Source organism: Puma concolor, chromosome B1, assembly GCF_028749965.1.
Source record: "Puma concolor isolate L17-30 chromosome B1, mPumCon1.1.hap2, whole genome shotgun sequence".
Classification (NCBI taxonomy): domain Eukaryota; kingdom Metazoa; phylum Chordata; class Mammalia; order Carnivora; family Felidae; genus Puma; species Puma concolor.
Genome location: NC_141670.1, coordinates 207,377,552 through 207,399,577, shown reverse-complemented (window position 1 = coordinate 207,399,577; position 22,026 = coordinate 207,377,552). Strand labels below are relative to the sequence as shown.

General features: G+C 57.1%; 1 protein-coding gene across 2 annotated transcripts in view; it reads right to left on the bottom strand.

Moving 5' to 3' along the window:
- Positions 1 to 1,136: 1,136 nt before the first annotated feature.
- The window catches only part of RNF212 (ring finger protein 212), a 37,638-nt gene continuing 16,748 nt past the window's right edge, over positions 1,137 to 22,026 (bottom strand). The window contains exons 4-12 of one of the 2 annotated variants that reach the window (XM_025922357.2): positions 21,160 to 21,216; positions 20,333 to 20,391; positions 18,467 to 18,519; positions 18,322 to 18,379; positions 17,308 to 17,353; positions 13,470 to 13,533; positions 1,922 to 1,994; positions 1,494 to 1,657; positions 1,137 to 1,312 (exon numbers count right to left, since the gene is read on the bottom strand). In XM_025922357.2, the coding sequence (XP_025778142.1) occupies positions 1,275 to 1,312; positions 1,494 to 1,657; positions 1,922 to 1,994; positions 13,470 to 13,533; positions 17,308 to 17,353; positions 18,322 to 18,379; positions 18,467 to 18,519; positions 20,333 to 20,391; positions 21,160 to 21,216 (612 nt within the window). In that variant the 3' untranslated portion in view covers positions 1,137 to 1,274. Of the gene's footprint in view, positions 1,313 to 1,493; positions 1,658 to 1,921; positions 1,995 to 3,761; positions 4,347 to 13,469; positions 13,534 to 17,307; positions 17,354 to 18,321; positions 18,380 to 18,466; positions 18,520 to 20,332; positions 20,392 to 21,159; positions 21,217 to 22,026 lie in introns of those variants that run through there. The other variant, XM_086705660.1, reaches the window with a different exon arrangement.

Genomic DNA, 22,026 nt, shown 5'->3' with positions numbered 1-22,026 from the left:
TACTGGGCGCACCGTGTCGAGGGGGTTGGGAATAACACGCAACCCTACTGAGCGCACCGGGTCGAGGGGGTTGGGAATAACACGCAACCCTACTGAGCGCACCGGGTCGAGGGGGTTGGGTACAACACGCAACCCTACTGGGCGCACCGTGTCGAGGGGGTTGGGAATAACACGCAACCTTACTGGGCGCACCGTGTCGAGGGGGTTGGGTACAATATGCAACCCTACTGGGAGCACCGTGTCGAGGGGGTTGGGAATAACACGCAACCCTACTGGGCGCACCGTGTCGAGGGGGTTGGGAATAACACGCAACCCTACTGGGCGCACCGTGTCGAGGGATTTGGGAATAACATGCAAATAGCCTTCACGGGCACATTTGAACAGAATACATTATAAAAGCGGGGCCGGTGCTGCCACCTGAGAGGCCTGCTCTCACAGTGTCACACCCACCCCTGCACGGAAGCCCTGAAGTGCATCGAAGAGGTTTGTCCCACCTGTAGAGGTAAGAGCTCAGTCCAGAGATGGGCCCGAGGCCCGGTCTGCACTTGCAAATACGCGGGTTTCTGGGCACCTTACTACCACTGGCGCTCAAGGACCTTCCCTGGGGGCCGAGTGCCAGCCCCCCCTCGCCCCCTCCCCACAGCACATCCTGGGTGGTGTCCCCTCAGACAGGTGACCAGGCCTCCGGTGGCCGTGAGGGGGCCGCTCCGCACTGCTGTCCCGCGTGATAGAGCCCCGTGGGGCAGATGGCCGCACACTGGAGGCGCCAGGCGCTGCCCCCCAGGCCGCGTGTGCGGGGCACGGCTGCCGTCTTTGTTCGCGGCAGGGATGGCACTATTATTCAGATATCTCATTTAGTTTTGCCTTTTCAGTGAAAATTATTAAACAATTTTTTTTTATTATTAAGTTTTATTTATTTTTGAGAGAGAGAGAGACAGAGCGTGAGCGGGGGAGGGGCAGAGAGAGAGGGAGACACAGAATGCGAAGCAGGCTCCAGGCTCTGAGCGGTCAGCACAGAACCCGACGCGGGGCCCGAACCCGGACTGTGAGATCACGACCCGAGCTGAGGCCGGACGCTCAACCGACCGAGCCACCGATGTGCCCCAGAAGTTCTAAACACATCACACGACGCCATCCCAGGTCATCAGAAAAATGCTTTATTCAACGGCGTTACTTCATTCCACGCCGACGCGCGCACGAGCATGTTTACTGCCTAACGCACACACGCCAGAGCCGAGGGGGCCCGGAGGGCCAGGCCGGGGACGGGAGCTCGTTCACCTTCCGTGTGGGACTCCCTCGAGGCCAGCAGACCCTGCGGGAGCATGGACAGCCGTGACCCAAGGTGGACACGCCCGGGACCGCCACTCACGTCTCAGCCACTCACCAAAGCGCCGCGGCACGACCATCAGGAACGCGCAACGCGTCGCGTCTGCTTCTGCCACACACGCGCGCGTGCGGGAGAAGCAGCTGCCCTCGGAGCAGGGCACACTTGCCTGCGTGCTGTCTCTGCAGCAGTGCGGAGATGCTGATGGGCTGCCTGGGGGCCGCTGCCTGGGAGCCCCCCAGGCTGGGCGAGCCCCCTCTTCCTGCTCGGCCTGGGGCCTGGGGCGCGGGCACCTGGGACAGCCCCTTGCCGGGGACAGGCAGCGGTGGGACCCTAGGAGTAAACCCGACAGACACAGAATCCTCAGCGACAGGGCCTCCCCGGCCCCCCCGCCCCCCTCCCCCCCACCCCACCGCATCGACCATGCCCCTCGGAGCTTTCCAGTTCTTCGGTTTTAAAAAGCAAAGCATGAAGCGGTCTACACGACATAACCCTGCTCGGAACACACGCAGAGAGGGGTTTAAGAAGCAGTACACAAAGGTCAGCGGCATGAACTACAGTGAGTCAGGTGGTGGACACCTGGGGCGGGGACACTACCTGAGGGCCTGGGGCAGCTCCCTGTGACTTGGCGTCGGGCCGAGGGGCTGAGGGCCGTGGCGGGCGACGCTGCCTGCGGTGGACAGGAGCAAAAGGTGAAGACAAACACAGAGGCCCGTCCCTCTGCCCTCGGCCGCCCCCTGCCACGTCCCCGACCTCCCGCACCCACACCCTTCCCGACCGGGCGGACGCACCCACAGGACTGGAACGGAACTCCTGGGATCCAGTGCTGTGGCCCCCGTGCCCGGCAGCTGCCCAGGGCACACCCGGACTGGACCGCCAGCCCCGCAGAGCTTCCGCCCGACACCGAGCTCTGGGCCGCAGGCTGGGCTGGGGAGGGCACCCGGGATGCAGACGGCTCAAGACATGTGCAGAGACCTGCTCTCTGTCCTACTCTGTCCCTGCTCCTGTCGCTCAGAACCACTGGCAGGGAAAGGCACTTTCACCAGCTTCTGGCTCTGAGTCCCTTAGCCCCAGCACTGGCTCTGGTCTCCGCCCACACCGCCAGGCTCCCGAATTTCTGCTGACATCCTCCGTGCTAATAAGAAGCTTCTTTGAAAGACGCAAACAGCCCCTGGCACGCATTAGTCACAGCAGAGAGCAAATCTGAAGACTACTACTGTTTAATACCCGAATTCCTTTGCATCCAAATCTTGGAGAATTTTAACAGAAGAATGGCAGGGAGAGCAGGGAAGACAGCATTTAGGCTCCCCGTGTTTCCTTTCACATTGAAGAACCCGGATCAGAGAGGGGCAGCGCCTTTCCCAGGGCCGCACGGCACCCAGTGGCCAACAGGGACCTCGTGTCTCTGCCCACCGGCCATGCCGCAGCACAATGGCTGAGACCAGAGACGCAAAATGACTCGTTACTTATCTCCTGTGTTTTATGATGGTTTGACACCACGGGGCCTTGCTTATTCTGGGAAGACCACCCCTCCCAGGGCTAGCTGACTTCCAAAGAGTAACGATTCGTCTGTGAGCTGGCCTGTGACATGAAATCTGAGTGCCCAGAGGTGCTCCCCATCACCTCCCCGCTCTGCCCTACCCCTATCCCCAAAACTGCTGAAATGATCCCAAGTAGCCAGTCCCAAGCTGTCCTCACTGCCCACCACTCCCTCCCATGAAGACCAGCCTCCCTGCTCCCTCTGCCCGAGGGCCCCTGTGGGGCGTGCCCGCCTCCGGCTGCCGGGGCTGTGAGGAAAACCTTGTCTCCTGGTGGGCTGGCCACACATCTCATCACACAAGTCCCGGGACATTTTAACCCCGGCGCAACAAAACGGTAATGGCAGGTTACGTGCTCAACACGCTACAGCCCACGGAGAGGGAGTCTTAGTTACTCTTTGCGGGACTCGTGGCGATGACGGTTATCAACAGAGATGAGGGAACCGAGGCCCCTGGAGGTGAACTCACAGGGGTTTGGGGTTGACGCCCCGCACGTGGCAGGTGGGAACCTTGTGACACACGGGGTCTGAGCGGGAACCCCGGCCACGCGGGAACTCCAGAGCAGGGCACGACCGAGCACTCGGGCGCTGGGGCGTATCCCCTGCTTCAGCCCCGCTGGGACCGGGCGCTCAGACCGAGGCTCCCCGACCGACAAGACGGGCAGCAAGTCAAGGCCCGTAGCTCCTGTTCCAGAAAGCCATGCCGTTCAATGAGGTTAGAAAGATTTCCATTGGCAAACGAGAAATTGGCCGTTTAGAAAGGACAAGTTCCCTTATCCAGAATACGGAAAACCTCATCGGCCTGTGGCGGCAGACGGACGAGACCGCGCTGTTTCCTGAACGAGGCACCAACGTGCCACCGAGGCAGGTGCTGGTGGGAGGTCACTGAGGGGGAGGGGTCCCGGGCGGCGGGGAGCAGGGCGGCTGTGCCCGGGGCAGGGGGGAGCTCCCCGCTCCGTCAAGCGCGCTCGTGGGGAAGGGGCCCAGGCCGCGCAGAAGCCGGGACCAGCCGGACACAGACGTGAACCCCGGCACGGCCAGCCCACGGGGGCAGCCGCCAGCCACGCGTGGACCGGGTGGTGGCACGGCGAGTTGGGGACAGCCAGGGGCGGGCGGTGCCGAGCCGGCTCCCGCACGAGAGACGAGATCGTCTTAAGACGACAAGGCCGGAGGGCTCCCCGCTCGAGGAGGAAACCAGGGCGGCCCAGGGCAGCATGACTCAGGGCCGACTTCTCACCGGGTGGCAGCAGGAACCTCCACGGGCTGGAAGCGGTGGCCCACGGAGCCACGTCCAGGGAAGCGAGCCTCCGAGATGCACACGAAGCGAAGCCACTCAGACGTGGACAGAGACCGGGGGAACCCACCGCCAGCTGCCCTGCCCTACGACGACAGCGCGCTTCAGGCCGAAGGGAAAGAGAGCGGCCGGTAACGAAGCCCCGGAGGTGGTCAAGTAAAGGGTGTGTACGTGTGCCTTTGTCTCAAGACCTTCAAGAAATGGGAGTTTAAAATCATTCGCGTGCCGTGTTCCTGGGTAACACCTGTGGATGCCGTATGCGTCCCCACAGCACACGTCGTTATACGTCAACGAGATGGCACGCAGCGGGGAGGGGTGTCGGGGGGCAGTGTTGCTGAATCTCACCACAGGTAAGTCAGCTTTCACGTCAAGTACGTTGCGATGGGTGCGCGGCCTAATTCCCAGGCAATCACGGAAAATAACAACACGTTGCCGGAATATCAACCGCAGAATCGAACGTGTGTCGATTCAGTGGGCTCGGCCACCCTGACACAGCACCCCAGGCCGGGGCCGGGCTTTACCAGCGGACACGGTCCTGGAGGCTGGCTGGCGTCCAGGAGGGCCTGTCCCCGGTTCCCCGCTGGCACCTTCTCTGTGTGCCCTCACCGACCTCTGGGGCAGGGAGCCAGTGAGCTCCCCGGTGTCTCCTTTCTTTGTTGCTGTTTTACGGTTTTGTTGACATAAATACAACGTGCTTTTTCCCCCTTTTTCTGGTGTCTCTTCTTATAAAGACACCAACCATATCAGACTGGGGTCCCACCCAAGGACCTCATTTACCTCTTAGAGGCTCAGTCTCCAAATACAGTCATGTGGCAGGGGGTTAGGGCTTTAATGTGAATTTTGAGGGTAAACGATCCAGCCCATAGCAAAATCATACACTAAAAATATTTAATGCGAAAAAGGCAGTTAAGGAGATACAGATAACAAATCCCAAGACATACATAAAATAATAACAAAATGGCAGACATATATGCAAACATACTAATAACTATGTTAACTATCAGTGGACCAAGCAGTCCAGTCAAGAGGCAGGGATTTTAAGAATGAAACCAGGCAAGAAGGAAAACATCTCATACTGTCTGCAACAGGCACACTTCGCATTCAGACACAAATAGGCTGAACATTTTAAAATGGGAAAAGATACGCTATGCAAACCGTCACCAACCTAAAAATTAAATGAAGAAAATCCCACCATCAAACATAATTACTGAGGCAGGAATGTATCAGTAGAAATGTGACCTGTACGCTGAAAACCGCAAAAGATCCCTTGGGTAAATCAGAGATGCGAGAAGCAAGGAGACGTCATCAACGGATCCCGAGACCCAAAACTCTTAAGATATCAGTTCTCCCCCAAACTGATTTGCAGATGCAATGTAACTGCTATCAAAATCTTAGCAGGATTTTTTGGTAGAATTTGACAAATGGATCTTACGATTAATGTAAAAACGCAAAGGACCTAGAACAGCCAAGATTATTTGGGTAAATTAAGAACAAAGTCAGACGGCTCCCACTGATTTCAAAATTTACGGTAAAGCAAGAGTAAGAAGATGGTATTTTGGGGGCGCCTGGGTGGCTGAGTCGGTTGAGCATCCGACTTTGGCTCGGGTCATGATCTTGCGGTCCATGAGTTCGAGCCCCGCGTCGGGCTCTGTGCTGACAGCTGGGAGACTGGAGCCTGTTTCAGATCCTGTGTCTCCCTCTCTCTGCCCCTCCTCCGTTCACGCTCTGTCTCTCTCAAAAATAAACATTAAGGGGCGCCTGGGTGGCTCAGTCGGTTGAGCGTCCGACTTCGGTTCAGGTCACGATCTCACGGTCTGTGAGTTCGAGGCCCGCGTCAGGCTCTGGGCTGATGGCTCAGAGCCTGGAGCCTGCTTCCGATTCTGTGTCTCCCTCTCTCTCTGCCCCTTCCCCGTTCATGCTCTGTCTCTCTCTGTCTCAAAAATAAATAAATGTTTAAAAAAAATTAAAAAAAAAAAACTTAAAAAAGATGGTATTTTTGAAATTTTTAAGTAATCTCTATACCCAACGTGGGGTCAAACTCATGACCGTGAGATCATGAGTCACATGCTCCACCAACTAAGCCAGCCAGGCATCTCCAGGAACACAGTATTTTGATTAGTGGAAGAGAATACAAAGTGCAGAATACTTTGACAGGACTGACCAATTAACTTCAATTTTGGACTTTTTATATGCAGAATTACAACTGACTTTTACGTATGGATCTTGTATCCTACAATCTTACCAACCTTGTTTATGATTCCTAGTATTCTTAAAGATCCCTCATGATTTTCTGCACACAAGGGCACACCGTCTACAATAAAGACACTCTACTCATTCTCACCCAATCGATGTGCCTTTCACTTCCTTCTCTGGCTTCCCTGCACCGGCTGGAGCCCTCAGTGGATGTCGGACAGGAGAGGGGCTGTGGACCAGAGGCATCTCACCATGTCCCCGGTCTCAGAGTACAGCATGATCCTTCTCAACAGTACCTGGTCAGCTCTGGGCTTTCTGCAGATGCCCTTTACCTGGCGAAGAGGTTGCCTTTTATTTTTTTTTTTTTTAATTTTTTTTTTTTCAACGTTTATTTATTTTTGGGACAGAGAGAGACAGAGCACGAATGGGGGAGGGGCAGAGAGAGAGGGAGACACAGAATCGGAAACAGGCTCCAGGCTCTGAGCCATCAGCCCAGAGCCTGATGCGGGGCTCGAACTCCCGGACCGCGAGATCGTGACCTGGCTGAAGTCGGACGCCCAACCGACTGCGCCACCCAGGCGCCCCGAGGTTGCCTTTTATTACATGTTTCTTGAGAGTTTCTACAGTGAATGATTGTAGAATTTTGTCAAATTATCTGTTGAAAAGCTCTAATGTTTTTTAGGTCCTTTACTTCTACTAGTATACTAATTAGTCGATCTTCAGATGTCAAATAACCTTGAGTTCATAGGATAAATCCCACTTGGTGATGGCATACAATCCTTTTCCTAGGTTGCTAGATTTGATTGCCTCATATGTTTTTGAAGAATTTTGTATCCATATTCATAAGGAATACTGCTCAATTATTTTTCTTGTGCTGTCATTGGCTTTAAGATATTGCTGACCTTATGAAAACTAGAAAGTGTTCAGTCCCCTCCTACTTTCTAAAAGAACTCATATAGGACATTAGCTCATTAAATGTCACATAAAATTCACCCATAAAGCTATTGGGAAAAGGGCTTTTCTTTATGGAAAGATATTAAAATTACTAATTCAACTTCTTGATGGAGGTCCATCCAGATTTACTATTTCTTCTTGAGGTAGTTTTGATAATGTCTTGATAGGAATTTATTCATTTCACGTAAGTCATCTACTTTGGTAGTATAGAAGTATTCACAATATTCTTATAACCCTTTTAATATCTGTAGGGCGTATAGTGGTACTCCTGATACTGGTAATTTGTGCTTTCTTGGTCACTGTAGGTAAAAAGTTTACCAATTTTGTTCATCTTTTCAAAGGACAAGCTTTAAGCTCCACCGACTTTTCTCTGAGTTTTCTATTTTATATATTTCAAATTTATTTCGTTGTAGTTAACTCCCTAAGGTGGAAGCTCACTGGTTTTAGGTCTCCTTCCTTTCTCATGCATTTATTTTTTTTAATGTTTTTTTTTTAACTTATTTTTGAGAGAGACAGAGCAAGTGGGAGAGGGGCAGAGAGAGAGAGGGAGACACAGAATCTGAAACAGGCTCCAGGCTCTGAGCTGTCAGCACAGAGCCCGACACGGGGCTCAAACTCACGAACTGTGAGATCATGACCCAAGCCGAAGTCAGACGCTCAACTGACTGAGCCACCCAGGCGCCCCTCTCACACAAGCATTTAAAGCTATACATTTCCCTCTAAGCACTGCTTCACCTGCATCTCGTATATTTTGACATGTTGTATTTTCTTTCATTCATTTTCTGGTGTTACTAGCGATTTTTTCTCCTTGATCCATTAAAAGCTATAATTGTGTTAATACTTGTTTTATTATCAGATTTCCCTTCTGCTGACTTCCAATTTAATTCCACTGTAGTCTGAAAATACACTTTACGTGATCATGATCCCTTTAAAGGTGTTGGGACTTGTTTTGTATCCTGGTATGTGGCCTACCCTGCAGAGTCCCCCTTTGCCCTGGCAAGGAACGCACGCTGTGCTGTTGTCAGGTGGGGGGCAGTGCCATTCACGTTACTGGAGCGGGGAGCTGAAATACCCAAATCTCAACTGTTGAATTAACCATCTCTGCTTTTGTCAGTTTTGACCTTATGTACTTTCCATTTTGGTGTGTCTACACTAATAATTATTACGTCTTCCTGGTGTGTTGACCCTTTAATCATCATGAAATGCCCTTCCTGGTCTCTGGTAATATTTATCTTAAAAAACCTGCTTTGTCTGATGTGAAAATAGCCTCCCTAGCTCTGTACTTGCTATGCCTTTTCCCATAATTTCTCTATTTGTCTCCTTGAATCTACAAGTGTGCCTTCTGTCAGGGTAGCTCTTGTGCCGTCTGACAATCTCCGCTCTTCCACTGGGGTGTTTAGCGCGTTCACATTTAATGTCGGCCCCGATGGATCAGATCTGTGTGTGGCCACGATGCTATTTGTTTCCTTTTACCTTCCTGGTCTAGCTGCCCCATCAACCTCTGAGAAGAGAGCACTGAGATCTCTAAGACCGAGTCTATTCCTTTCCTTCTCGTCTGCTTTTGCTTCGTTAATCGCCTCTGTTGTTGCGTGCGTACCGCTGAGACGTCGCTCATCTCCAGAAACGTCCTTCGTCCAAAACCACTTTGTTCGTTATTCACACCGCAGCTCCAGCTCATCTGCTTACTGTCCACATGGTGCGGTTTCCACCCTGTCCTCCGCTTCCTTGTGCTGCTGGATTACAGGCCTCCGGTGGACAGCGCGTGGCTACAGCTTCTCCACCCGGTCTGACGAGCTCTGCCTTTTCATCGGTCTTTGGTGTTCGTGATGAAGGGAAGCACTGATAGGATCTGGTTTGTACCTATTCTGCTATTTATCGTCTACGGTCTCATGTGTCTTTTCCCTTCTAGTCTGCCTCGCCTTCTTTTGTGGCAAACAAATGCCTTTTAATGCAATATTTGAATTCCTCTCGACTTAACTGTATCTTTGAAGTCATGTTTGTTTGTGTTTACTTGAAACAAATCGACTTCCAGGTAAGGCTGACTTCATTCTGCTGGGCTGTGTCACCTCTGCTCTGACGCGGCCCTGTCCCCTGCTCTGTGTGCACCGCCCCAGGTGCTGGTTTGTTGTGTTACACTTGCCACTTCCACCAACTCAGGTCTGCAAAATACCAGAGAATGAGACCCTGTTCCCTCCAGTCCCGTCAGTGTGTATCCTCCGCTCAGTGCCTCCCATTGGATTTCCTGTAGGGCAGGTCTGCTAGCGACCCTTGTTTGAGTTACTCTGTAATGTGTTTATTTTGTCTCAACTCGATTTTTTTAATGTTTATTTGAGAGAGAGTGAGCGTGGGGGAGGGGCACAGAGAGAGAATCCCAAGCAGGCTTCAAGCTGTCAGTGCAGAGCCCGATGTGGGCCTCAATCTCAGGAACCGTGAGATCATGACCTGAGCCGAAATCAACAGTCAGAAGCTTCACCAACTGGGCCACCAGGCACCCCTGTTTTGTGTAAACTTTTAAAGGAGAATTCTATTAGATACAGAATTCTTGGCTGACCCAGGCCTGGGGGGTCTGTCAGCCTCTGTTAGAATTGAAGGTCTACAACTCTTAAAACTGCTGAAGACAGAAAAGACAAGGAAAGTGACTGAGACACAGCGGCTGTATGAGATGCAGGGTATCCTCACAGGGGACTCTGAGCCCGAGAGCAAACAAGGCTTCTCAATGGTCAAGGGCAGAACCATGCTGACGCTGAGCTGCCTGCAGGCTGTGCTGGTGCTGTGAGCACCCCTGTCCTTTGTGGGGGGGCTGGGGCGCCATGCCTGCAACATGCCCTCAGTGGTTCAAAGAAACACAGACTATAAAGGGTAGGCAGCAAATGTGGCAAAATCTTAACTGTTGGGGAATCTGGGTAAGGGGAACAGGGAGTTTCTCATACTTTTCTTACCATTTTTCTGTGTGTTATTTCGGAAATATTTTCAAAACAAATTATAAAAATACCAGGTTGGGACACTCATATTACAATATATCTCAAAATACACTGTAAAGATTTTGGAGAAAGATAAATATTAAGAACTAGAATAAAATGATATAGGTATGGAAAAAATCTGTCCAAACAGAAATCTGGAAACAAACAAAAATTAACAGATTTGAGAACATAAAAATGTTAAGCATTTATGGCACAAAAACAGACACTCAGATCAATGGAACAGAACAGAGAACCCAGAAATGGACCCACACACGTATGGCAAGCTAATCTTGGACAAAGCAGAAAAGAATATCCAATGGAATAAAGACAGTGTCTTCAGCAAGTGGTGCTGGGAAAACTGGACAGCAACATGCAGAAGAATGAACCTGGACCACTTTCTTACACCAGACACAAAAAGAAACTCAAAATGGATGAAAGACCTAAATGTAAGACAGGAAGCCATCAAAACCCTCGAGGAGAAAGCAGGAAAAAGCCTCTTTGATCTTGGCTGCATCAACTTCTCACTCAACACGTCTCCAGAGGCAAGGGAAACAAAAGCAAAAATGAACTACTGGGACCTCATCAAAATAAAAAGCTTCTGCACAGCGAAGGAAACAATCAGCAAAACTAAAAGGCAACTGACAGAATGGGAGAAGATATCTGCAAACAACATATGAGATAAATGGTTAGGATCCAAAATCTACAAAGAACTTATCAAACTCAACACCCCAAAACCAGATAATCCAGTGAAGAAATGGGCAAAAGACATGAACAGACACTTCTCCAAAGAAGACATCCAGATGGCCAACAGACGCGTGAAAAGATGCTCAACATCACTCATCAGGGAAATACAAATTGAAACCACAATGAGATACCACCTCACACCCGTCAGAATGGCTAACATTAACAACTCAGGCAACAACAGATGTTGTGAGGATGTGGAGAGAGAGGATCTCTTTTGCACTGTTGGTGGGAATGCAAACCGGTGCAGCCACTCTGGAAAACGGTATGGAGGTTCCTTAGAAAATTAAAAATACAACTACCCTACGACCCAGAAATTGCACTACTAGGCACTTATCCAAGGGATACAGGTGTGTGTTTCGAAGGGACACATGCACCATGTTTATAGCAGCACTATCGACAACAGCCAAAGTATGGAAAGAGCCCAAATGTCCGTCGATGGATGAATGAATAAAGAAGATGTGGTATACACACACACACACACACACACACACACACAATGGAGTATTACTTGGCAATCAAAAAGAAGGAAATCTTGCCATTTGCAACTACGTGGATGGAACTGGAGGGTTATTATGCTAAGTGAAATTAGTCAGAGAAAGACAAATATCCTAGGACTTCACTCATGTGAGGAATTTAAGATACAGAACAGATGAACATAAGGGAAGGGAAGCAAAAATAATATAAAAACAGGGAGGGGGACAAAACATAAGGGACTTAAATACAGAGAACATAGTTGCTGGAGGGGTTGTGGGAGGGGAGATGGGCTAACTGGGCAAGGGGCATTAAGAGGACACCTGCTGGGATGAGCACTGGGTGTCATATGTAGGGGATGAACCAGTGGAATCTACTGAACTCATTATTGCACTGTATGCTAACTAACTTGGATGTAAATTTAAAAAAATAATAAAAAAATGTTAACCATCTAAAATCTAAAAAAATCAAATGTAAAATTAAACAGCAAATTGGATAAAAGATGGCTATCCTTCATCTTGAGGATTTCATACACGTGAAGGACAAAAGGGAAAAAGAGATAATTCACAGTCAAAAACAAGAAATGGCTAAAATGAGGACACTCAGGATCACAGTCACAGCATGAGGACCTGTCCCTTCCAGGCGCATGGGACAGGACACGCACGAGGCAGGCCCCCCTCCCCTGTGTCACTTCTCGATTCTGATCGATACATCTGGAAGCATTTAGGATGTTCACTGTGTTCCCTTTGGAAACATGCGCCAGGGAGAGGACCCAGTGAGGTCCGGGGTCCCACAAGCCCCTGCCCGGACAGTGAGGGGCAAGAGGGGGGAAGGGCGCAGCCAGGCTGGGCGGGCAGACCCCAGGCTTCTGTACGGAAGGGAAGCGGGGCAGGAAGCTCCCATTCGTGCGGCCTCCACGCCGGAGTCCTGTGAAGGCAGATGAGACCCCCACAACCACGTGGGAACAGCGCACGTGCCAGGGCCTGCAGGCCCTGCCCTGCTCCCCACAAAGGTGAGTGGCGAGGCAAGAGCCGACACCTAAGGGGACCGCGACCTCGGACACCACGGAAACACGGCATCAACGTGTGTCACGAGTTCTCACTGGGGTGTGACAAGGAGCTCGATCCGGGGGAACTGGCTCAACTGGGAAACTCCATCCATGGTGGTGGGGGGTGGGGGGAGGGAGAGGGGAGCCGCATCGCGAGCCGGATTCTCTAGAAGCTGGCACAACAGGCCTGAGGGGAGCTAGGGGCAGGGAAGGGGGCCAAAGGCAGGGAGGGGGACTAAGGGCAGGGAAGGGGGACAAGAGGCTGTGGGCAGGGTGGACACCCAGGATGGGGTGCCGCTCAGGCGTGAAAGTGCCGCGGGGAGGCCCCCGGAGCAGGTGCTGGGGGCCCTAAGCCCACTCGGCTGCGTGGGTGGCAGCAAGAGGCGCCAGATGCGACCACGTAGCCTGCCTGTGGGCCCTCCTCCGCGGCAGTTGCTAGAATATCCCCTCCAGCAAGAAGCAAAGGTGAGGCGGAGAGCAGAGAAGCAAACGGGGTCACACATCACGAATGTGAGGGTCTCCCTCACGGGCCTAAGCTCGGGGGCTTGCTGAGGGCATGAAGGCGACAGCAGAGGGGCCGGGCGGGGCGGGGGGGGGGCTCACCCTGCTCCCGCTGGGAAGGGGCCTGAGCCTGCGGTGGGCACGGGCACTTGCTCTGGAAACCCACTCGTGACTCCCACACCCGCCAGGAAGGGACCATCTTGCCGAGACAGAGACATCTTGCTGGGACAAGAGTACTCGTGAAAGGTCCCCAACGGGCCCAGCAGCCACACCGTTTTGGGGAACAGGTCACTGCCCACGCTGACTTCGTGGCAGGACAGCGCTGCCCTGGGTGGGTTCCACTGGGTTCCCTTCTGTGGCAGGCAGTTCCGTGGCATGTCCGTTTGGGGCAGGGGACAGGGACCCCCGTCCATTTGGGGCAGGGGACAGGGACCCCCGCTTACCCATGCGTCCATCATGAGGCGGGCTGATCAGAGAGATTCTTGCCGGGCCAGCCGTGACCTCAGGCTAAGCGTGTAGAAAGAAAACAAGTCAGTTCCTGGAGCTGCCTGTTCCAAGGGCCAGACCCACCCCATTTACCGCGAACCACCGGCTCCAGGCCCACAAGGGCAGGGTGCCCCCCTCCGCTCCCCAGCCCCAGGGGGCTCGCAGCAGCGGGGGGGACGGGGGGTTGCTGCACCAAGCGCTTCCAAGAATCTCAGAAGAGAGGAAACGTAAAGTCCTTGGCTGAGATCAGGAATGTTGAAATCCCACACAGATCCTCATTTTGGGCTCATGATCTCGTCACCCTGCGCTCCGGTGTTGACGGGGTGTTCTCGCTCGCAGGGAGCCAGCTCTGGCCGACCCGGTTGTGTTCCCCAGGGGCGCCCCCCCCCCCGATCCCCTGAGGATGGCACGCTGGCACTGTCACTAGTGATGGGGGGCCTCCTCCGACCACAGAGGCGATGCCAGGCGTGCAGGCCAAGCGCTCCCTTCGTTTGCCATGGCCGTCCTGGTCTCACTCCCGTGGCCCCTGACAAGCCCGGCTCCCACCGGTCTGTCTCCAGACCCGGCCACCATCCCCTGCGCCCATCTTCCCAGTTCCCACCCCGGCACACCCACCCCTGCGGCCCCCTGCAGGGTCCCCTCTGCGACCCCAGCCCCTGGCTCACGCCCACCAGCAAGCCTCAACCAGGAAGGACCAGTGAGTGCGCTTAGGCGGAGACACTTCAGACAGCGCTGCCCCGCCTGGAGGGCGTGTCCATCAACTGCCTGTTCACGCCCCCGACAGCTTGACAGCTTCCGGGTGAAGCATCCCTCCCGGCCACGCGTCATGTGACAGTGGTGGGCTCGGCAGCTGTCCTCCCACGGACTAGAGCTCTGGTCCCGCCACACTTGGTCCTTCCCATCGGCCCGTCCCCCCTCCCCCACCCCGGGGTGCCCCCTCCACAGCCACGGGCTGAGTCGGGGTGCGCAGATGTCCCGTGCGCCCCTGCCGCCGGCCCTTTGCACCTGCTCCTCTCACGGTCCCGACCGCACCTCCGTCCGGCCTGCTCTGCACATCGTTGCCACATGTGCCCCCTGCACGCCAGCTCTCAACAGCGGGCAGAGCGTTCGCAACTCCAACAGGAGAACTCGGCACGGCGCGACGGCGAAAGTCACTCCGCTGAGTTAGAATCGGGTAACTGGTCTCTTCTCACCTTGGCTTCTACCAGCAAGGGTTTCTATTTGCTGGGTCAGCTCTCGAGGCTCCTGTGTCAGGGAGGATCCAGTAACAGGTGAAGAAAAAGGACCTGGAGACACGGCCGGCCGGGCCGTGCGGGCACAGGGCTGAGCACGGGCTGCGGCGGGCGCCCTGGGTCCCGGTGAGGACCCGTGCTCTGGAGCACGACTGGGAGCCGCGGCCTAGGATGGGTGTTCGCGAGGGCCCCACTGAGCAGAGCAGGGCAGACCCACCCCAGGCGGCACAAGGAAGCCGAGACGCCCCACGGAGGCGGACCACGCCAGGCTGCGCTTTGCGGCGTGGACCACAGAGACCGCAAGCGGCAGATGTCTGCGAGGAGGGGTGTGTTCCACGTGCTGCAGGTGCTCCCACGGGGGCTCCCACGGGCACTTCCATAAGCGCTCCCACGGGGGCTCCCACGGGGGTTCCCGTAGGTGCAGCTTCGAGGCTCTCCCTCTATTCACAACTTGCTCACGGAGAGTTCTTCCTGCCAGAGAGCAAATACTCTAGAAAGATCTAGCACTTCCCGGGTGTCAGGAGAGTATGGAAAACTCTGAGTCCAAACCTCCCCTCCAGGGTGTCTGCGGTCCGTGTCCTGAGGCTGCCCCCCGTAGAGCAGCCCCGCGTCCTGCTGGTGGTTTCGGCGCATCCCGGGATGCCGCGCGGAAGCTGCCGGTTCTGTGTCTGTCAGCACTGTGTTTCTGCGTTCCCGGTGGCTGACGTGTTTCTCTTCGGGCTCTCCCTCAAGTCGGTTCTCGCGCTTTACCGGCCCCCCTCGTTAACACGTGCCGTAGAGCAGGCCTTCACTGGATACCTGTGAGTTGTCATTTCCCTGTCCACACCGGCCGACCGTCCCGGGTAGGAAGCTGCAGGCCGGTGTCCGCGTCTGACACGCCATCGGCGCCCTGTGCACCTGCAGGCTGTGCGTCTCTCACCTGCTCTCCCAGGACCCCGGGGTTGGCCAGGGCAGCAGGTGGGAGGGGGACAAGGCCCTCTACGGCCCAGACGGCTGACCCCAGGCTGCTTGTGCCAGGTGTCCTGTGGTGGGCATGGCACCTTCTCGACCGGCCGGCCGCAGTGCCCTCACCCTGCTTCCCCTGCAGCCGTGGCCACTCACCCTGGATGAGCCCGCAGGGGCGGGGACCTCTCCTGAACCACCAGACAATAACCCTCGGGGCAGCCCCACACCGGGGCCGGAGTCCTGTGCTCCCCTCCGCGCCCTGCCCCGGGCCGGCTGTGCCACCCAGGGGTCTCTGGGCCCGGGGTGGGGTTCTCAGGACACAGCCATCACCCTGCCCCCACTCCAGGACTGATGGCGTCCGGGGGCCGGGCGAGGGGGTGGACAAGTTTCAGGGGCACTTGCGTCCTGCTCTGGTCCAAGGCGGGCAGACCACGGCCCAGAGCCCGATTCTGTTGATAAAGTCCACCTGCCAGGCAGCCGTGCCCGTTCGCCTCCATCCTGGAAGCCTCACCTCCCAGAGGCCTTTGGGGCAGAGCCTCAACTACTCCCAACCTGCCCTGGACGGCAGCAGGCGCTACCCCCGGTCCAGCACCTCACTGCGGCTTCGAGACTGTGGGCTGTGTTCTGGTCCCTCAACCGTAACGGCCGGGACGTGGGGGATCAACTCAGGATGCCAGTCTCTAATCTCCAAAACAAGGCCACACGTGGGTGAGGCTGAGTCCAGCCTGCGGGGCGCCAAGGCCAGCAGGTGGTGCGTGGGGGCCGGGATCCACGGGCCAGGGAGGAGGTGCACCCGCAGGCTCCCTCTCAGATGCGACGGGGATGGTGAGACAGGAGGGTGGGGCGGAGAACCGGGCACGGAGGGGAGGCGCACGCCAGCACAGCCACCAGGGACTAGGGCGTCCCCTCCACCCCAGCTCTGAACGGCTCTGCGTTCCTACCTGCTTATCCTGGAATCCAGATTCCTCCTTAATCTGCTTGCAGGACGGCCCCCGTGGAAATGAGCACTACTCCTCACTAACCAACCTGAACGCCTGCGTGCGTGTCCCGGGGCGACCGGGAGACCGAGCTCCCACGTACCGGGTGTTCGCGGACAGGCAGCACCAGGCGGTGTGTGAGTCACCAACACCGAGTCCGTGTGCACCAGGTCGCTCCCTCTGGGGACCCGCTTCCCCATCCTCTATCCTGAGCCTCCTGGCGTCTGGCCTTGGGTGGGGGGTGGGGGAGTCCCAGGCCGCGCTCCATCCGGGCCAGGCACCGATGGCCGGAACTTCCGGCCGTGTCTCCTCTGGCCTTGCCCCTCTCTCCAAGTGGGAGCCCTGCCTCTATTCAGGGGCCTCGGGGTCTCCAAGCCTCTGCCTTTCTTGGCCGGACCGGGTTTATCCTGACTTCACTCAGCCTCCCTTCCTTCTTCCCCACCTGCCGCTCACAGAAGGGAGTGTGCTCGAAACCGTCACCCAGGACCTGCTTCGCGAACCACATCCCTGCCCAGCACAGGATGAAGAGACCCCGCTGTGATCTGTCCCTGGGGCCTTGAACGCTTGTGCTTCCTGGAGCTGCGAAAACCACAGACACCGTATGCAGGACGAGGCGGGACCCAGGGAGTGGGTGTACTTACTTTTCTCGCTGGGGAAGGAGTGAGGTCGACCTGCATGGACTCCACCCTGTTAAATGACAAGGGGACAGGGGCCAGGGGCTCGTCAGCGATGCAACACCACCAACCGAGACTCTTGCCACGGGACCTACGCTCACCTCCAGGCCCCGCGCTGTTGGCCCGCCTGCCTCACTGGCCAGCGCCCACGCCCACGGAAGCCTTGTGGCCTGGGCCCCGGCCCGCCCACTCCATAGCCCCCTCCCGGCCCTCGTCCTCGCTCCTCTAATCGGGCCTGAGCTCCTGCAAGGCGTCGACAGGAGTAAACATCCTTTTTCCTTTCCTTAACGCTTACTGCCCGACCCACACGCTTCACACGATGAACACTCAACAAGTGTTCGTTCTGACTGAGCCCGAGTCTGACAGGGACGCACCACTCGGGCAGCCTCGTAGGAGAAAGAGCAGAAGACAGAGGACAAGAAAGGGCGGGAAAGTGAGCTACTGAGCTCCTGCAGGGCGGGCCTGCCGGACAAAGCCAAGGTGAGGGGCGCAGCTCCCCTCAGCCAGGGTGGGTCGGGGTCTGGGGGGAGCCACCCGCCCAGCTGCGGTCTCTCGTCCTAGTTTTGTCTGTGCTGGATTAGTCTCCGAGCCGCCTCCCCTGGCCTGGCCATCCCGGTCACGGGTCAGTCCCAGGGTTGACACCCGTTGGCGCGGTGTGGTCGCAGGATGCCCCCCGACCAATCGCTAAGACTGTGGGGACAGAGTTGTGACTGGCCAGCCAGGACCACACACCTGATTGTGAGGCTGCGTCCCGCGGGGCAGGCAGGAGCCAGAGGGAGGGGCGAGGTGCCACGTCCTGCACTCGACTCAGGGTCCCTGCCTGTCCACTGCTGACTGGCGGGGTTGGGGTGGCAGTGAGGAGACGTGCAGGGTGGAGGGAGGAGGGGAGGACCGGAGGCGCGTCAGAGGACGGGCTGTGCGACCCGCCGGAGCCGGCCAGTGACGGTCAGGGACACTGGGGCCGCCCCGCCGCACACACACCTGTTGGAGGCTGACGAGTCAGGGGGCCGGAGGTGTCCGCCTGGCCGTGCCGAAGGAGCTGCAGCAGGGGTCTGAGCGTCAGGCCGCGTTCGCCGGCCCGGCTGCCTCTTCACATCCCTCCCAGCTCAGGCCCCGTGTCACTTACTCGAAACTGGAGTTTTTATTGTGCTGAAAGCTGTCTGCTGTGACAATCTCACACTACACAGATAGAGAGGGGGTGCTAATCAGCCGCAAACGTTTACTTCAATGTAACCCATCCCGGTTACAATCGTAAGCCGACAAACACAGCCAGATGCCCCACCGGTGCCCTGGCCCCCAACCCTCGCCAGCTTCCCCCCACCCCCCCCCACACACACAGCCCTGAGGAGCCCCCCGAGGACAGGCAAGTGGCCTGTGGCTTGCTCTATTGGCTGCGCCCGGTGCTGCGAACAAGCAGGTGCTTGACTATGGGTCGGGGGCAGGCAGCCATCCGCCTCTGCGGTGTGGGGACCTCGAACCTCTGAGGCCCTCGCTCCTGCCCGCGGCCTCTGTGAAACCAGTGTGCTCTGTGCCACCCCCCCGCCCCAGGACATGAAGGTAACAGAGAGCCACCAGTACCAGCGCGCCCCCCCCCCCTGCCCCGCGGGTGAGTGTGCACCATGCTGCCCCACCTGGGCTCCTCCTGCTCTGGCGGAGGGGGGGGGGGGCGGGGGGACTGGCAGATGCCGTCTGGGAGGGGCGCCCTCCCCGGGGAACGTGTGCGGAGCCAGCCCGAGGGACGGGACGAACCCCCCTGGCCCAGGCCGGGCAGAACAGGCAGATCTGGACTCCGAGGAGTCAGGTGGGGGAGAAACACCACCTGGGACGCGCCTAAACAGAAGGTGGCGACAAAGATAAGCTAACACCACGGTGCTAAAGATGACCAGGAACGTTCTAGAAATGGAAAGCTGAACAGCCTAAATGGACCTGAGGTGGAAAAGGTGTGCCGCAGGCAGCTGAGCAGAGCACCGGGACTGGGGGCCCAGGAAAGCACAGGGAGGCTGCAGGGACAGAAGCCACCTGGGAGCAGCTCTGTGCACAGGCCTGCCAGGCTCAGAGCAACGGGGCACGAGGACGCGGGAAAAGAGCAGGATGTGGAAAGGTGGCGGCTGTGAGTGGCCAGAACTCACGAAAGACACGATTCCCCAGAAAGCAAGCCAACTATTCACCCAGAGGGATGGATCGGAGACCCCGCGCAGGCGCCTGGCACTCTCCGCCGTGCCGCTCCCCTCCCGTCCCCTCCCCTCCCCTCCCCGAACTGAGCAGGGCCGCGCACCCCCACATCCCTCAGGCTCTCCGAGTCTCCTGCTGTGATCTCTTGGGAATGGGGCAGGACCCCTGAGCACACCCTCACACTGGTGTCGGCTTGGGGGCCCCTTCACCCCAGACGGGGCCCCAAGGTGGCGGAGAGACTTCCAGAGGCCCAACGCGACAGGGCAGCAAGTGCCCACTTACAGCGCGTGGGTCATCCCCGCACACGTGACCAGCCGGATGGACGCCAGTCCCCAGGGCCGCTGGCTCTGCAACCTTTACCCTGACGTTCGGCCCACCAAGCTGGGAAGAGTCACCACATTAGCACAGCTCACGAGACCTCGCCCCGTCTCAGAACAGAAGGCACTGTGGACAGCGGGAAACCCCCGTGGCCACTGCCCCAGGGCACACCACGGCCTCCACACGTGGGGCACACGCGCTGCGCGTGGTCACCTGTCACAGACCCCACGGTTCCTGACAGATGCGCACGGGGCCCCGACAGGGCCTGGCCGTGGGGCGCCTCTGCCTCAGGGATCTCGGGGAGCCCCTGGGGGGTTTTCACATTTTCCCTTCTGTCTCCCTTGGCCTCCCTTCACCTCCTGCTGAACTGCTGCTCTGACAGAAGCTTGTAGTAAAGGCAAGTGCTCTTTCTCCGGCCCCCTTCGTTACAACAAGGTCTCAGACAGATGGCCAAGGGCACAGCACGGTCGGCTGCCCTGTTCGCACTCTGGAGAGAACTCACCCCTGCAGCTGTTCCAACCGCAGCACTGACTTCCGAAGGGACTCTTCCAGCTTTGAGATCTAAACACAACCAGAGTTCTGGTCACCAGGTGGTATAGGCCAACAGTGTTGAGAGCATGTGCTGACCCTCTGAACGTCTTAAACCACAAATCAGAATGTGGGAGGCATGGGAGCCGTCCTCTTGCTGCTTGAGTGAACGTGCACTGACAGCAGGCCACCAGGGGCCCCGGGGACCAGCACTGGGATGCCAGCACGAGGCAGCCTCACCCAGGTGCTCCCGGACCCTCTGTCTACACTCGAGAAGGCACTGCTCTGAGTCAGAAGCTCGATTAACGCTGCTCTCACTAAAGCTTTGCTTTCCTTTCATTAAAGGCGAGTACTCACAAGGCTAGAGGGGAGTGCTCACAGGGCTAGAGGGGAGTGCTCACAGGGCTAGAGGGGAGTGCTCATAGGGCTAGACATTAGTGTTCACAGGGCTAGACGGGAATGCTCACAGGGCTAGATATTAGTGCTCACAGGGCTAGAGGAGTTGCTTGCAGGGCAAACAAACAGGCCCCTCGAATGTCGTTTACAAGGACTGGCCAGTGCAACTTCACAGTTGCTGTGGACGGAGAGGTGCCTCACGAGTTTGGGGATGTCAGCGGGTCAGTGTTGGCATTCCAAGGTGAAACTGTCCTGGCCACCACGGCTGGGGCCCCCAGGCAGCCACGTGCTGTCCACAGGCGGGATCCCCACACCAGGTTGAGGGTGGGCAGGGCAGGCGCCAGCCCAGCGGCCCGCCGCCTTGAGACGCAGCCTCGGAACGAGGCGGCACGTCACCAGACTTACCTTTTCTCTATAGAAGGCCAACAGTCTCCTTCTGTGCTTTTCTTGAAATTCTGAAACCTGAGAAGACAGTACGCGTCAGCTGCTGGCGCCGGCACAGGGCCGCCACCGCACACGCTATCCCGGCGGCCAGAGGTTGGGAGGAAGCGTCAGTGCGAGCACCGGCGTGCCCGTCTCCCTGCGCCCCGTCCCCCCACCTGCCCGCTGGCCCAGGCGTGGGCTCCGCTGGCTGCCACCCTGCGCCCGAAGCAGAGCTCAGGACCGCCGCGCAGGACGCGCGAGCAGTGGCGTGTGCCCGGCGCAAACGCGAGCCCAGGCCACGTGCTCCGCGGGAAGCTCGGGCTGCCTCCCTCGCTGGCAGCTTCAGCGGTGTTGAGGGCCTGGCCGCGGGACGGGACGCGACCGGCGGGCCAATCACAGTGTTCTGCCCCTTTGGGAGCAGCAGCCGGGTCACAGGACGGCCTCCTGACCCAACAGCACCAACAGGGTTGGGGTGACCCCGGAAGTGCTAGGTGGCCGCGGCCGGCCTGGGAGGGAGAAGCCGACGCAGGCAATGGTGCCCGGCGGAGCGGAGAGAGCGTGAGAGTCCACGGACCCTGTCTGGTCCCCCAGGGCCCACCGCACCTGGTCCGGCACCATCTCTGGTCTTCCATTTGTGGGAGCCCCGACGTCCACGTCTGTAGCGGGCTCCCAAAGGCACCAGCGTAAATCAGAAACCATGACCTGTGATTTACTCAGGGGAGAAAAGAGCCAGCCCAGGAGAGAGGTCTCCAGACGTGATGCCTTCCCTCTTGAAACACTAGGCCGTGACTGCTAAAACCCAATTCTGCTGCCCCGGGGCAAGGCCTCCGCGTGGCTCGTGCAGGGCTG